The 15446-nt window shown below is 42.9% G+C and overlaps 1 protein-coding gene across 6 annotated transcripts in view; it reads right to left on the reverse strand.

The window, feature by feature from the left end:
* Nucleotides 1-3333: 3333 nt before the first annotated feature.
* ENOX2 (ecto-NOX disulfide-thiol exchanger 2) overlaps nucleotides 3334-15446 on the reverse strand; it is a 47901-nt gene continuing 35788 nt past the window's right edge. For 4 of the 6 annotated variants that reach the window (XM_081848031.1, XM_081848036.1, XM_081848034.1 and 1 more), the window contains exons 9-15: nucleotides 13999-14110; nucleotides 12286-12467; nucleotides 11229-11336; nucleotides 10494-10556; nucleotides 8579-8687; nucleotides 7567-7652; nucleotides 3334-3555 (exon numbers count right to left, since the gene is read on the reverse strand). In XM_081848031.1, the coding sequence (XP_081704157.1) occupies nucleotides 3421-3555; nucleotides 7567-7652; nucleotides 8579-8687; nucleotides 10494-10556; nucleotides 11229-11336; nucleotides 12286-12467; nucleotides 13999-14110 (795 nt within the window). In that variant the 3' untranslated portion in view covers nucleotides 3334-3420. Of the gene's footprint in view, nucleotides 3556-5596; nucleotides 5716-7566; nucleotides 7653-8578; nucleotides 8688-10493; nucleotides 10557-11228; nucleotides 11337-12285; nucleotides 12468-13998; nucleotides 14111-15446 lie in introns of those variants that run through there. The other 2 variants (XM_081848032.1, XM_081848033.1) reach the window with 2 other exon arrangements.

A 15446-nucleotide genomic window follows, 5' to 3' on the forward strand; every position in this document is an offset into this window, starting at 1 on the left:
TCACATCTTTAATTCCAATCCTTTACCATTGGGCTACAGCTCTGAGCCCTGTTTCAGTATCAGAAAGTATTTTAAGAACCTAGTAGTCCCATGACACCACTAGGTACAATCTTCCTTATCTGATATTTTGGTTTGGCCACAAAGAGTTTCAGACTTTAGAGTGCTGGATACTTGCCCAGCCGAATGGCAATGCTAAACCAAAATATCAGATAAGGAAGATTGTGTTATTATATGCTTGCCTATGTTACCTGGACAGGGATGCAGGTGGCGCCATGGATTAAACCACAGAGCCTAGGGCTTGCTGATCAGAAGGTGGGCGGTTCGAATCCCCACGACGGGGTGAGCTTCCGTTGCTCGGTCCCAGCTCCTGCCCACCTAGCAGTTCGAAAGCACATCAAAGTGCAAGTAGATAAATAGGTACTGCTCCGGCGGGAAGGTAAAAGGCGTTTCTGTGCGCTGCTCCGGTTTGCCAGAAGCGACTTAGTCATGCTGGCCACATGACCCGGAAGCTGTACGCTGGCTCCCTCGGCCAATAAAGCGAGATGAGCGCCGCAACCCCAGAGTCGGTCACGACTGGACCTAATGGTCAGGGGTCCTTTACCTTTACTGTTACCTAGACCCTTAAAAACAATCTTCCACCTAGCGTAATCTAACATTACAGAGGGCAGTACAGTCAAGTCCGCTTTAAACCTAAATGAGAAAAAGCAGGGCCTTGAAGTTGCCCTTCAGCATCTGGACAGCAGACCAACCAGGTGTACAGGTTACCTGGTCACTGTCTTCCTCAAATACTATGAATTTATTTTTACATTTTTGAATTTGTGTGTATGTATATAAATTAGCATATGCACACGTGTCCTTGGTTTTGTTTTTATGGTGATGTAGATATTCTGGCAATCTATAAGCGGCCATCCAATGTTGCCTGAACAAATATTATCCCCATCAGAGGCCCTGCTGCTCTGTGCCATTTTTGCCATTGGATGCAGAACGGGGCATTTTTTAATACAGTCTCTAGTGCCTGCCATACTTGCCTGCCTTTGGCAGAGCAGCTTATTTATTTGAAGAGGCATTTTGTGTTTTTACTGACTGCTGTGCATACAGAGTTAATGAACTGTTGCCACTTCTGATAATGCTTCTTGTTTAACAGTGATCATTTTAATATTCTAAACAGATTGTTTTATGTTGTATCAGTTGGACTCCAGTAGCCACTTTAAATAGAAAAATTTTAATGCGGAAAAAACATGGTAAAATATGAAAATGAATTTCACATGGCCTAGCAGGAGTTTCTATGGCCAATCTATTTTTACTGCCATCTTTCCCAGTGTAGACTTTAATAATCAGGGCACAGGAAACATTGACCTATGGTACAAGCTACCTGCAAACTACCCTGTTATCTTCAGATGAGGGGTGGTATAGAAATTTAATAAAGAAATGTTACAAGTGTGTGGGTGCCAGACTCCCCTAAATTCCTGGTCCAGTAGTATCAGAATTTAATTAATGCTTAGGGTGTTAAAACTGGGTGCCAGACTCACGTGTTTTAAGTTAGGTGCTAGACTTCTAAAATCCATGGATCCAGTGAGTGTTAGAATATAATTCAAGCTTGGGGTGCTAAGACACTTCTAATCCCTGGAATCAGCAAAGTGTCAAAAGCTAATTAAGTCAGACTAGTCTCCTGTGTTGTTGCGACTGTCTAAGGTGATAAGTGATCAGACCAGAACAGAGAACCAGACAGAAAATGGGTGTGGCCCCTCCATCAACAGATAAAGCCAGAGTTTTAAAAGTTAGAAGCAATGTGAGCTAGATGCATAGAGAGCATGGTTAGACAGTCTTAGATCCAAGACTGTAGTTATGGAAGAAGCACCATAGGCTCAGGTTATATGTATCTGTAAATAAACCCGATAGCCTAAAGACACCACAGTCTCCACTGTGCCTCATTTCCAAAAGGAAACACAAACCCTGGGTAAAGCGCCTGGAACCCCCTGGAATCTTGCACCACTTGGAGATTGGAGGTGGCATGCAACAATAATAATAGCACCCAGCAGACTGTAGCAAAGATACCACACATGGAGGAGAGCCACCACTCATGTTAAAAACCCTTAGCAATTTTGCAAAAGAATTCAGTGTTGCAGAATCAGCTTGATGAAAAGTCAGAGATCCATGATCAGAAACAACCCCCTCATTTCTTCTAAATAGTTGTTAAAAGCAACTGTGGAGGGGTCCAAATTGAACTGGGATCACAGAGCCAGGAGAGAGAAGAGACTGAACTTTTCTTCCATGCTATTTTTTAAATCTGCATTGGCATCTTTAATTTGTATTTAATTAGTTGTTGTTTTTAAATCTGTATAGGAATTGTTTTTAAGAAAATTTTAGTCATTTACCACCTGATGTTTGCCCCTGCCCCAGGGCAACTTTGGGAGAAAGGGTAGGATATGAGTTTAATAAACAAACAAAATAACCTCCACTCACTTAGCAGCTGTCATTTTCTCACCATGACAAATAGCAGCTTCCAGGGGAGAAAGGGAAGATTTCAATCAGGAAAGCAGCACAATGGAATGAATTTTTAATAAACCACCCCCGTCTACTGTAGCACTGCAGTCACATTTCAATCTCCTTTCTTCCACAATGGCTATTAAAATGAAATTTAAAGAGACAGCTGGTCTGATCATGGACCACCAATGTGTCATCTAGCCTGGCCCTTACAAACCTTTGCTAGGACAACTGTTCCCAAGTTTAAACACATGGAATGTGCTCAAAGCAGCAAATGTAAGCACCCAGGGGAGGGTGGTCCATTAGGGCAAATGGAGAACTGCCCCACAAAGCTCAGTCTGCTCTCAAGCAGCTGCCACCTGCCTACCTTCTAACTTGCATCCAGAGGCTGGCACTGGCTGTCAGCTTCCTTTCCCTTAGTCTAAGTGTTGCCCTTTTAGAACTCAGAAGGGAGGAGGATATGGACAAAATTAGCTGGCTCCAGCTGTCTTTGGACGTGGCTTGACCAACCCTTGGCCTCCCAGTCTTCTGCTCTACCACACCCAATAGCCACCACTGGGAGCATCTCTGCATACACACTAACAATGGAGGTAATGCAACTGACTTGAGAAACCCCAGAACTGGAACCAGCTGAAAAAAAGCACTGCTTTGGTCTTTCCACAATTTCCATAACCGTTTGAGAACAGATAGGTCCAAAATGGCTGATTCTGTCCAAATAAAAGTCATGAAACAGAGTAATCGCAGCACTGAAATGAAATATCATATGGTTAGTTTCTAACAGAAATGTTAGATCTCTCTGGTGGCTGTAAACTCACCCAACAAACAATTTCTGTTGCAAAATGGCAACAATTTCTGCTTGCAATCTTTCTCTTTATTATCAATGATAGAAATCAGAAAGAAAAAAATTCATGGTCCAAAGTCCTATTAGCTTCAAGTTCATGTGGCTGTTTTCAGTCCATCAAAGCCACAGAATTTCCACCTTTTTTCAAGGCTTGCTCCAACACCACTCATCTCCTGCTTGAAAGTGTGCTGGAGTCGCATCATGAGGGCTTCCACTTCACTAGCACAAATCTAGAAAAGAAAAACAGAATGTAACTGAAAACAGCTCAAGACAAAAAAAAAAAAAAAAAAAAGGACAATCCTCTCAGTTCACCATGAAGGGTTAACATTTAACACCTTGGGTGAGATGACATTTCAGGGTATCCTGAACAGATATGCCAGACTCACAATCCTGTTAACGAACTTGTGTCACTCACTGTCCACTGTTTCTCTAGGAAGCTCTTGACTCCAGGGACCAGAAACACTACACCTGCTATGGATGAACTGCACAGCCCAGTTTAAAAGATAAGTGAGAATCAAAGAGCCCCTCATCTTTCCAGGGGTTTATCTCTCCACTCCCACCTCCCCCCCCCCCGCTCTTCGGTTTGCAATTCACTGGCTAGAACAGGCATAGGCAAACTCAGCCTCCAGATGTTTTGGGACTACAACTCCCATCATCCCTAGCTAACAGGACCAGTGGTCAGGGATGATGGGAACTGCAGTCTCAAAACATCTGGAGGGCCGTGTTTGCCTATGCCTGGGCTAGAATATGTGGATAAAATCAGGAGGTTGTTATTGAAGCATAATAGATTGTGTGACCACAGCACTTAAAATGCAGAGGTTGGGAATCTTTGGCCCTCCAGATGTTGCTGGCCTCCAATCCCCCATCAAAGCCAGTTAGTTTTGAATAAATAAATAAATAAATAAATCCTTTATTAGGCATAGCAAACCACACATTATCAAACAGACACGGTATACAAATTGTGCAAAATACAAGCTCAACATAACAAGGTTTGTCCCAGTCAGATCTTTAACTCCAGAGAAAATCAATTTGCATAAATAACACAACATTACCACATCACCATTCAATAAAGAACCACTAAATGTCTTTATAATGGCCCAGTCTTTCCACAGGGACAGCACTCAAAAATTCAGCCACTATTAAAGTAATTTGATCATTCCTGTCCGAGAGCAGGTCCTGAACCGTTGGTAGCATAGAATTGAGCCTATTGAGTTGTAAGGCCTCTAATTAATTGTCTTCTGGAACAGTCTTGGTTGACCGCAAACTTGACATGAGCCAACAGTGTGATGCGGCAGCTAAAAAAGCCAATGCAATTCTGGGCTGCATCAATAGGAGTATTGCATCTAGATCAAGGGAAGTAATAGTGCCACTGTATTCTGCTCTGGTCAGACCTCACCTGGAGTACTGTGTCCAGTTCTGGGCACCACAGTTCAAGAAGGACACTGACAAACTGGAACGTGTCCAGAGGAGGGCAACCAAAATGGTCAAAGGCCTGGAAACGATGCCTTATGAAGAACGGCTAAGGGAGCTGGGCATGTTTAGCCTGGAGAAGAGGAGGTTAAGGGGTGATGTGATAGCCATGTTCAAATATATAAAAGGATGTCACATAGAGGAGGGAGAAAGGTTGTTTTCTGCTGCTCCAGAGAAGCGGACACGGAGCAGTGGTTCCAAACTACAAGAAAAAAGATTCCACCTAAACATTAGGAAGAACTTCCTGACAGTAAGAGCTGTTGGACAGTGGAATTTGCTGCCAAGGAGTGTGGTGGAGTCTCCTTCTTTGGAGGTCTTTAAGCAGAGGCTTGACAGCCATATGTCAGGAGTGCTCTGATGGTGTTTCCTGCTTGGCAGGGGGTTGGCCCTTGGGGTCTCTTCCAACTCTTCTATGATTCTATGATTCTATGAAATGCCAAAATCACAAGAAAAGAAAATATGTTCCAAAGTATCAGGTTCCTGTTTACTACATATGGAGAGACGCTCTGATTCTGGGAGAGCTAAATATCTTCCTCTTACTATCATCGAGGGAAACATATTAAATCTGGCTAACATAAACAGCCTGCACAATTCATGATTCTTCAGATTTGTCATGTATCCCTTTTGAAAATCTCTACAAAATGGGAGATTTAAATAGAGAGGAGAGCAAGTGCTGTGCTTTGCAACCTCAAGAGTGGAGAGAACACCTTTTTCTGTAAGATTCTTCCTGATAATTTCCCAAATATCTTTGGGGTCAGAATTTTCAAAGTCAGTTAAATTAAGCCCTATCAAGTTCAATTTTGCATGGAATTTATCCAACCTCTTAAGGTCGCCTGAAATCCACACTGGGGTGCCATATAAAAGTTGGGTACAAAGTTTCATATCAATCACTTGCAATACAGCTGGAATATATCTATTTCCTACAGGAGAAAAAAAAAGATTTAATATGGTGAGCTGTCACTTTAGCCTTAGCTATTGCAGCACAGATATGTGTGTTCCAATTCATGTTATTTTTAAATACAATTCCCAGATAATTGAAATGCTTCACTTCTTTTATTAGATGTCCATTGATTATCCAATTTTTTGGGTTCCCTTTTTGTAAATTGCATAATTTTTGTCTTATCATAGTTAATTTTGAGGTTATTAAGAGGGCAAAAGTTTGAGAAACTCTTAAATATTTTTTTTAAACCCAAAGAGGAAAGTGAGATAATTACCGCATAATCTGCATATAGTAATAAAAAACCTGGGATATTGTTTAAATAAGGAATATGAGTGGTTACATTTTGAAGAAATAATGGGAGGTCAGATAAAAAGAGATTAAATAGGGTAGGGGCCAAGATGCAGCCTTGCCTAACTCCTCAGTTATTCAGAATTGGACCTACAAGTCTACCATCTTTTGAAACTTTAACATATATTTGGTTACTGGAGTATAAACATTGAATCAATGTAAGCAGGTATGGATCAATACCGCGGTATTCCAATTTGGTCTACAGTTTATTACGATCGACCAAATCAAAGGCACTTTTTAAATCTACAAATGCCACAAAGAGTCTTCGTTTGTTTCTCAAGACATATTTGTCCACAAGGTGACTTAACACTAGACACTGGTCAAGAGTTGAAGGTCCTGCCTTGAAACCAGCTTGTTCCTTACCAGGTAGACCTTTTGTAAGCATCCATTCTTCCAGTTTAATAAGCAGAGATTTGGCATAGATTTTACTTATGCATGGTAACAAACTAATAGGCCTGTAATTCTCTTGGCAATTCCTATCATTTATTTATTTTTTAAATCGACACCACTATTGAGTTATTCCACAATTTAGGTACAAGGCCTGAGTGATTGATAGAGTTAAAGAGCTGGTCAAGATTAATCCCGGTTTCAACATTGTCACTGGAGGTTCAGGTGGCCTTGGTGAGTAGAGAGTGCCTATTTCCATTTCCAGCTGATTTGGAGCCATGCTCCCTTTTGGACAGAGATGTGCTCTGGTAACTTCCAGAACGGACTCCTGCCTATTACAATGTGCTCTATGTGGTTCTGTCTTTGAAGGAAGACTTGCAAAATTGAATTGGTCCAAAATGCAGTAGCCAGTTTACTGGCTGCGGTTCCATTAAGAATTCACATATACCCCAGAACTAGTTGCCAGTTGGTTTCCAGACCAAATTCAAGGTGCTCACATTTAGTGTTTGAAGTCCTAAATGGCTTAGGCCCCAAATAACTGAAAGACTGCCTCCTTCTCTACAGATCCTCTTGGGTGTCAAGACTAGCAGAGAGGGGTGGGGGCACTTGGTAGTTCCTACATCCTCAGAGGTTTGGGGTGGAGGGCCCAACAGAGGGCCTTTTCAGTGGTAGCACCTAAGCTGTGGAATTCCCTGCCCATGGAACAGCTTCTAGCACCTTAAGTAGTTTTTGTCATATGCTGAAGAAACACTTCTTTACCCTTTGACACTAGATATATACTTTATGTTTTAGAACCCACCTCTTGACTGTAATTTCTTTTAACTGAATATTTAATATTGAATTTTTAAATCGCTGCAGCCTGCCCTGGGACCTCAAGGTGAAAGGCGAGCAAGAAATCAAATGATAATCATCATCTGCAGGCACTCCAAAATCCATGGGACGACTCCTTGGCTGGCAACAGCTTGGGCTTTTATTTATTAAATTTATATATCCCACCCTCCCAGTGGAGCCTAGGAGGCTTTTAATTGTGTCACAAGATGTTCCCCAGTGGCACAAACTTTACTTTGCTCATCACACAAGAGGTGCAGGCACATACCTTGCTATCAAGGCGCTGGAGGTAGGAACAGATGTATTCAATGCTCGCTCCAAAAGGGTGAACGTGCAAGAAGGTTGAGATTATTCCTAGAGAAACAAAATTAATGGAGTTACATCCGGGACTCAGATGCTTGCAGAGAACACATATGTCTCTACTGTGAGCATTTCTGTACCTTTGGGGAAGAGCAGAAGCTGTCTTTTGGCTTTTCAAAATGTCGTGGGAATGCCCAAGCAGCAGGTCATTAGTGAAGGAGCATGTCACCCTCCATATGTTTTTAGCCTCCTGCTCCCATCAGCAGCAGTCCAACAACATCTGGAGATCCACAGGTTCTCCACTTCTAGTGCAGAGAGATTCACACTGCGGGCTCCAACTTATTTGTTATAACATCAGGTGTTATGTATGTGGGGCTGCATTAATGGTTATCAGACTGGGCTGCACTTCTGGTGGGTGGATCAAGCCCCAGATAAAAGCATCCAGTAGTACTTCTGAGCAGGTACACCTTTGTTATTGAGCTCTCAGAACCAATTTTGCTTGGTTGGCAAAATTATTCACAGCTTGGTGTGTTTTGGGAATTAACCAAGAGAAGGTGTGCCTGTTGATTAAAAAAAATACTGACACATAAGCTTGTGTTTGTTTCAGGACTGCATCATCCATCCCACCCATTGTAAAAGTTTTTACTTTTATGGGGAAAGGCCAATTTGTTGTACAATAAAGATGCTTGGAGTGCATAATGAATTTAGGTTGTGCACATTGCAAAAGATAATGAGCCTTTACACTTGAGCTTATAGAGCTGGCATATTTTGGGGAGAGGGAGGTGTAGCTGGGTGTTAAAGAGCACATGCTTTGCAAGCAAAAGGTCCCAGGTTCAAGGTCCCAGCCTGAAACCTCGAAAGGTTGCTGCCAGTTGATACTTAGGTAGATCGACCAATGATCCAATGGTGCCCAGCAGCCTCCTATGTTTCTGTGTGGAATGTATCCTGGCCTCAACAATACCGTGGCCGGTGATCCTTACCCACTAGCAAAGCTTCCCTTTCTGATTTGATAGGGCTGCTGTTGAGTCCTCTCTCAAGTGTGCTCTCCTTCTCCTGGCACACTGAGCAAGCTGGTGAAAAGTCGTTGGCCTAAAGGCAATTACAGATAATTACTTTCTAGCACTGATTTGTATCCTAGCAATCTGTCAATTAAGTCACCAGCTGCATCCTGCACAGTAAGCATACTTTAAAAACAGTAAAAATATTATAGAATGGGTATAGGATAAAGGAGCTGGAGAAAACACATTAGAAATTATTCCCAAATGCACGCATGCACACCCACCCACCCCTGAATGGGCACTGACTTCTTCACTTACAATGGATTTTTATTTTTATTTTGCATGCTCACAATTAGTGTAATATTCTTCAGGAAAACACACAACTGCAAATCAGAGTCAGCCAGCATTCGTTGTCAGCCAACAAATGTGAGCTTCTCTCTGCAAATGGAAACAGCAGGTGTGGGGATCTAGACTGCAGCAGGGGAATGCACCTTGCCCTCCCCACTATGAGCCTGATCCAGTTCCCCCATTCCCCTGGCACGCTGGCTGTTTGTGAAAGAAAGAAAAAATCTTGCACTGAAGGTAAAACCTTTACATCGTAGGTACTTAGCCTCAAGATGGCTTTTAAAAGGGATTAGACTAATGCATGGAGAAGAGGTCTATCAGCGGCTAGCATAGCTGAACAGAACTTCCATGCACAGAGGCAGTATCTCTCTCTGAATACCAGGTGCTGGGGAAGGGCATCACTTCCTTGCCTAGCTTGGAAGCCCCTAGAACAGGCTTCCTCAAACTTCGCCCTCCAGATCTTTTTGGCCTACAACTCCCATGATCCCTAGCTAGCAGGACCAGTGGTCAGGGATGATGGGAACTGTAGTCTCAAAACATCTGGAGGGCTGAGCATGAGAAAGCCTGCCCTAGAAGCAACTGATGTCTGCCTTTGAAAACAAAAATGGCAGATTGGGCAGACCTTTGTCTAACACAGCAAGAGTTCCTAATAATAATAATAATAATAATAATAATAATAATAATAATAATAATAAATTTATATTTATATCCCGCCCTCCCCAGCCAAGACAGGGCTCAGGGCGGCCAACAACCAATAATAAAAACAAGTTGATTAAAATACAATTTTAAAAAGATTAAAATACAACATTAAAACATTAGGATGCAGCCTCTTCACAGGAGGAGAAAGGAAAAAGAAAGAGAGGGAGGGAATCAAACTGATTCTAAGCCAAAGGCCAGGCAGAACAACTCTGTCTTACAGGCCCTGCGGAAAGAAATCAGATCCCGCAGGGCCCTGGTCTCATGAGACAGAGCGTTCCACCAGGCCGGAGCCAGTGTTGAGAAGGCCCTGGCTCTGGGTGAGGCTAATCTAACTTCCTTAGGGCCTGGGACCTCTAGGGTGTTTTTATATATAGACCTTAAGAAAGTGGGAAGCTTACACAGTGGTGATAATCCATCAGGGAACAAAATGGTGAGGGCCAGCTAAAACTGAATTAGCCCAAAGAAATCTAACCAAAAGTAGGTTGCAAGATCATGCAAGATCTAGTAGATCAGACAAAGGGTGCAATTCCATAAAGTTTGAGAACAGTAACTGTTACAAACCATGTAATCACCATGACTAGAATTAAGCATCACATGCCATAGGGATGGCATGTTCCAGTGCAGAAATAGAAAGGGGCAAAAGGATAGTTTTATGCCTCAAAGTCACCATTGTCTATATTACCTCAACAGGTTGGTTGAGGCTCATTCTAGGATTTGTGGCAAGCAAAGGAAAATACTGCCTGCTACCCTGCATAGTAGGACTGAGTTAATAAAAAAGCAGCCATATTTGAACCTGAATTCACAAGGAAACATAAAAATAAGACTATGTCAAAGTATTCAGAAAGAAACTTACGAAACTCACGTGGTCTTGATCATTAGAGTCTTTCCCCCATTCTGGTCCAGCAGCCAGCTCTTGCTATATTCAGTTGGAGAAACAAAAAGTCATAGTCCCAGTAGCATGTTATTCTTGTTAGTTGAACCACGCGGCACTTTCCCCTCTCAGTGATAAACATCACCTTATCAAACTAAGGCTGAGTTAACAATCAAGAACAGAATCATGTGCAGCCACTAGCCCAATATTATTATTTTCAGATGAGCAAGTTTTGTGCAAGTCCCCAAAGAAGTGTCTAATAATTAAAAACAACAGCAATATCGTAAAAACTCATTATGTGGAGAAAAGTCATACAGGCAGGCAATATGAAATGCAACACTGGCTTGAGACTACAAGACTTTTGACATGTAAAAGATTTAAAGTCTCAACAGATGTGATGCAAGTTACCCAACTTCATACACCTTTGCTCTGTTCATAGCAATGCCAGTAAATAGGTTACTACATAATTCAAGACTATTTTGGCAAGGCCTAGATTATGTATGCATGTATGTATATACATCTTTATCCCATCCTTCCTCCAAGGATAGTGGGCAACATACATGGTTCTCCCTATTCCATTCTTTTTATCTTCACAACTACCCTGTGAGGTGGGTTTAGATTGTAAGAGAGAAATACTGGCTCCCAGTTACAAAGGGAGCTTTATATCCAAGTTAGGAGGGAGAGCCAGCAAGACCAGCACCTGGGAGCAAATCTTACCTTTTCATTTAGGCTTTCAAGCAATTTGTCAAGTTGTGCTTTTTCTTCATTGACTTTTTCCAGTTCAGCATCTCTTCTTTCACATTCATCTTGGAGTTTCAGGAGATGCTTGGGAAGAGGAAGAGAATAGTTTCATCTATTGTATTTTTAGCCCCCCAATCCCATACACTGAGTAAAGTACAAACAAAACCGAAACTAATTAGACAAACTAGGATTTATTTATTTATTCATTAAATAAATTGGCACCTGGTTGGCCACTGTGAGAACAGGATGCTGGAAAACATGGGCCCCTGGTCTGACCCATTTTACATATAGAGCCAATTGCTCATGGTACAACTTTTGCAAACAAAAGTTAAAGCTACCTGAGCTGTTCATTTTTAGAGGACATCCGTTTTTTTATTATCCAAAACACTTGCTGTTGTTCATTCTGGGGATGAGAGAGCTTTTGTAGTCTCTCTGACTATCATAGCATTTAGGAACATAAAAGATATTTCTGAAACAGCTGCTTGGAACAAACAATTTAGGTGCCCTTTCATGGTGCCAACTCTGTGAAGAAGACCCGCATTAGTCCATGTGATTAGGTCCATTAATTGTTCTACCAGTCACATGGAACCACACTGATTAACTCTTTCCCCAGCTGCACAGAAGCAGTTTTACAACTACAACAGAAATCACATTTCAGAAATGCATTCAGGGAAGGCTCTGGCACTGTAAAGCCTAAACAGTACTGCTCTGTAGTCAAGTCTACTTCTTAGTGAGGGAGCATTCCCATGTTGCAACCTTGGAAAGAGATTTGGACATGTTGACATGTTGCAAGCTTCATGAGGGCATTTATTTTCACTCCAATAAAAGGCATCAGTAGAACAGCCTTCCCCAGAGGTTTAGGACTACAACCCTGTCAGCACCGTCCATCATAGACAGTGGTCAAGAATTATGGGAGTTGGAATCCAAAACGTCTGGAGGGCACCCTGTTGGGGAAGAGAGATCTTCTTTGGCACAAGGCAATTACTACAAATATTCATTGGAGGTGGTTTCTTTTTGCAGGAAAGAGTCCTACCTGCTGCATGCCTTGCAAAGCCTGCTGGAGAATCTTTAATTTCTGGTCTTTGCTTATGTCTTCATCTCTGTCCACTTTGCCCTGCTCTTGCTTTAAGAGATCCACCTCATTCCTGTAGGCATCAAGCTGACATTTTAAGCTGTCATTTTCTTCCTTCAGAGCTTCTGCTTGAGATATTAAAGCTGGGGGTTGGGAAGAGAAAAAAATGGGAAGGTGGACACACCTATTGTCCTTGGAATTAGTTTGACCTTCATTGTTCCCCATTTGGTTTTTTTATTTTCTGGAACACCTTCTAAATATATGCTTAATTCCTTAATAAATGTATTGGAGATGTTTGTGTTATACATGTGTTATACATCAGCGTCTGGTCTCACCTGTTTTGGTAATTTGCTCTGTAGGCACCCATGACACAGCTGTAGTACGGACTGCATCAGACTGATCTGTAGTTTGCATGATACCATGCATGCTTTGCAGTAGGGGACAGTAAGCAAATGCAATGGCTGTACATCACTGGAACAAATCATTTTCCACAGGTCCCATCCCCTGTATTAAGTTGTGCCTCAGACAGCTCTTTGTGGAACTACAATTTCAGATTTTATGGGAGAATCCAGATCAGCAGGAACTCAAACAATGTATCGTATTTTTCGCTCTATAGGACGCACCTTGTTTTAGAGGGGGGGAAACAAGGGGTAAAAAATTCTCCCCCTCTCTGCCCAGCGCCCCTTCAGCTACCTTGGAAGCCTCGAGAGCGAGAGGGGTCGGTGCGCACCGATCCCTCTCGCTCTCCAGGCTTCAGGTTCCTTTCGACCTGCTCTTTGGGGCTGGCGGGGGTAAGCCCACCAGCAGCCCCAAAGAGCAGGTCGGGGAGCAGCAGAAAGGCGCGCAGCGGAGAGGCTGCTGCCATAGCCGCGCGTCACCTCTCCAGCTGGGAGAGGGTCGCGGGAGGGTGCTTTAGCATTTTTGAAGGGGAAAAAGTGTGTCCTATAGAGCGAAAAATACGGTATATAGGTAGGTCATCTAGAAATATGAGGTCCCCAGTGCAGGAAATAACTGCAACTAGCTCTGCCATTTCCAATCAGCTACTGTTTCGTAACTGACTCTACCTTGAAAAACCTGGGGCCCTGATTAAAAATAATACCCTAGATTCTGGCATATAAAATGACTTTTTAACCCCGGAAAATCCTCTAAAAAGTCGGGGGTAGTCTTATACGCCGGGTATGGGTTCGCTGGGCAGTGGCAGTGGGTGGCGGGCTCCACACCGGGAGGAAGCTGCCTGGTGAAGCTGCCCAGCGGTGCTAAGCCGGCTTCACTGGGCAGCTTCCTCTCGGCGCAGAGCAGAGCCCACCACCCACTGCTGCTGCGGTGACAGCAGCTTCGGCAGCTTTGTTGGGCAGCAGCAGTGGGCAGCAGGCTCTGCGCCAGGAGGAAGCTGCCAGCAAAGCCAGCTTAGAATCGCTGAGCAGCTTTGCCAGGCAGTTTCCTCCCAGCGCAGAGCCCACCGCCCACTGCCGCTGCCCAGCAAAGCTGCTGTGCATAAGACTGGGCGTATAAGTCAACCAAATTGGCAGCTGCCAATTTGGGGGGGTCGTCTTATACGCCCAGTTGCCTAATATGCCGGAATCTACAGTAGGTAAGTAGAACACACATGCTTGAATACTGCTCACCGCTGAACTTGAATACTCTGGCTTCCTTTCAACACAGTGCCAGTCATACCTGACTCTTCCATCTCCTTGGCATCTGATGGCTCTGTCTCGTCGTCAGACATTTCCATTTCCTCTTCTCGTCGGATGCCCATCAGCTCATCATTCTGAATGTTGCGGATTTCCTATGATTTAAAGAGCATTTTTTATATATATAAAAGAAAAAAGAAATGCTACTGATTGCTCTGCATGCTGGTTCACAGTTAAGAACCTGCAGGAAGTACCAGGAGAAAAGGAATTGGGGGAGAAGTGTAGCGACTTTGTGTTTGGTAATGGCAAGCTTTGGACACTTAAACCTATCAAGTTCCTAATTTGTGCAATTTGATAAAATTCATTCACAGAATTTTGGGGTGGGGAAGATTAGCATGGAATTCAAAGCAACTCCCCCTTGATGATAAATATTGTAACTTGCACAGAACGTTCGGAGAACAAAATGCTTTATGTTCGTCCATTTTTTAATCCTCAAGTAATTGAGGATTGAGTAATTTTAATTACTCAAACAAGCCTCATGATCATTTCATTCCTTATACACATGGCTAGGGAATGATGTAAACCAAAGCCACCCCAGTTCAACTCTTGAGCTTCTGGGACACCAGATCTTAGGAACAGTCAGGTTCTAAGGTAGAAGTGCAGTCTGTCTGAAAAATGGTTATTTGAAGGAAAGGGTGGGGGAGACCTAAGAGGTTTATCCTTTGGCTATTGCCTGGATATTAGGGAGAGAAATCCCACCAAATCCCAGCCCCTTCCACAGATGCAAACCATGGAGGGTCCTATGGTAGCAAGGGGATAAGTGAATAGCAGTTCCAGAATACACAGAAAAGCCACATGGCAGCTAAACAGAAATGAACAACCAGACAAAAGTGTGATGGTTAAAGAGATGGAATGATTTGCTCCTAGGGCATTGGGGAGACTTTTATGCTAGATTTATGTTACCCAGCCTAGTATTGCTTACACTGACTAACATCAGCTGTTCAGAATCTCAGGCAGAGAAGATGCTTTCCCAGGGTTTTTTTTTCCTAGAAAAAGAGGTGCCGGAACTTGTTGAGCTTTTTTAGGGGGAGCAAAGTTGTGCCAGGGAACAGCAACACAACAGAGGTGCTAGAATGCCCTGGTCTTTCCCATTACTGCTACCCAATCCTTCCAACTGGAGATACCAGGGATTGAACCTGCAACCTTCCACATTAAAAGCACCAATAAAGGAATGAATGAATGAATGACCTACTTATGTGACGCTTACACACACAAAAATTGCACAAATACTATTCAGTAGAACGAAATATCATTATACCCCCCTTCCTTCTCCCCTCACCCCTTTCTTTTTCCCCACACTGAACATAACTGAACTGTGAAAAGGACCCTATGAATTGAAAAAAGAGACACTATATGTACTTTTATTACACAGTACAAATCTTTAATAAAATAAAAAGTAGGCAGCATTCTTCCCAAGTTCCCAAAACTCCA

The sequence above is a fragment of the Podarcis erhardii genome, assembly GCF_964252035.2.
Source record: "Podarcis erhardii genome assembly, chromosome: Z".
In the NCBI taxonomy this organism is placed as follows: Eukaryota; Metazoa; Chordata; class Lepidosauria; order Squamata; family Lacertidae; genus Podarcis; species Podarcis erhardii.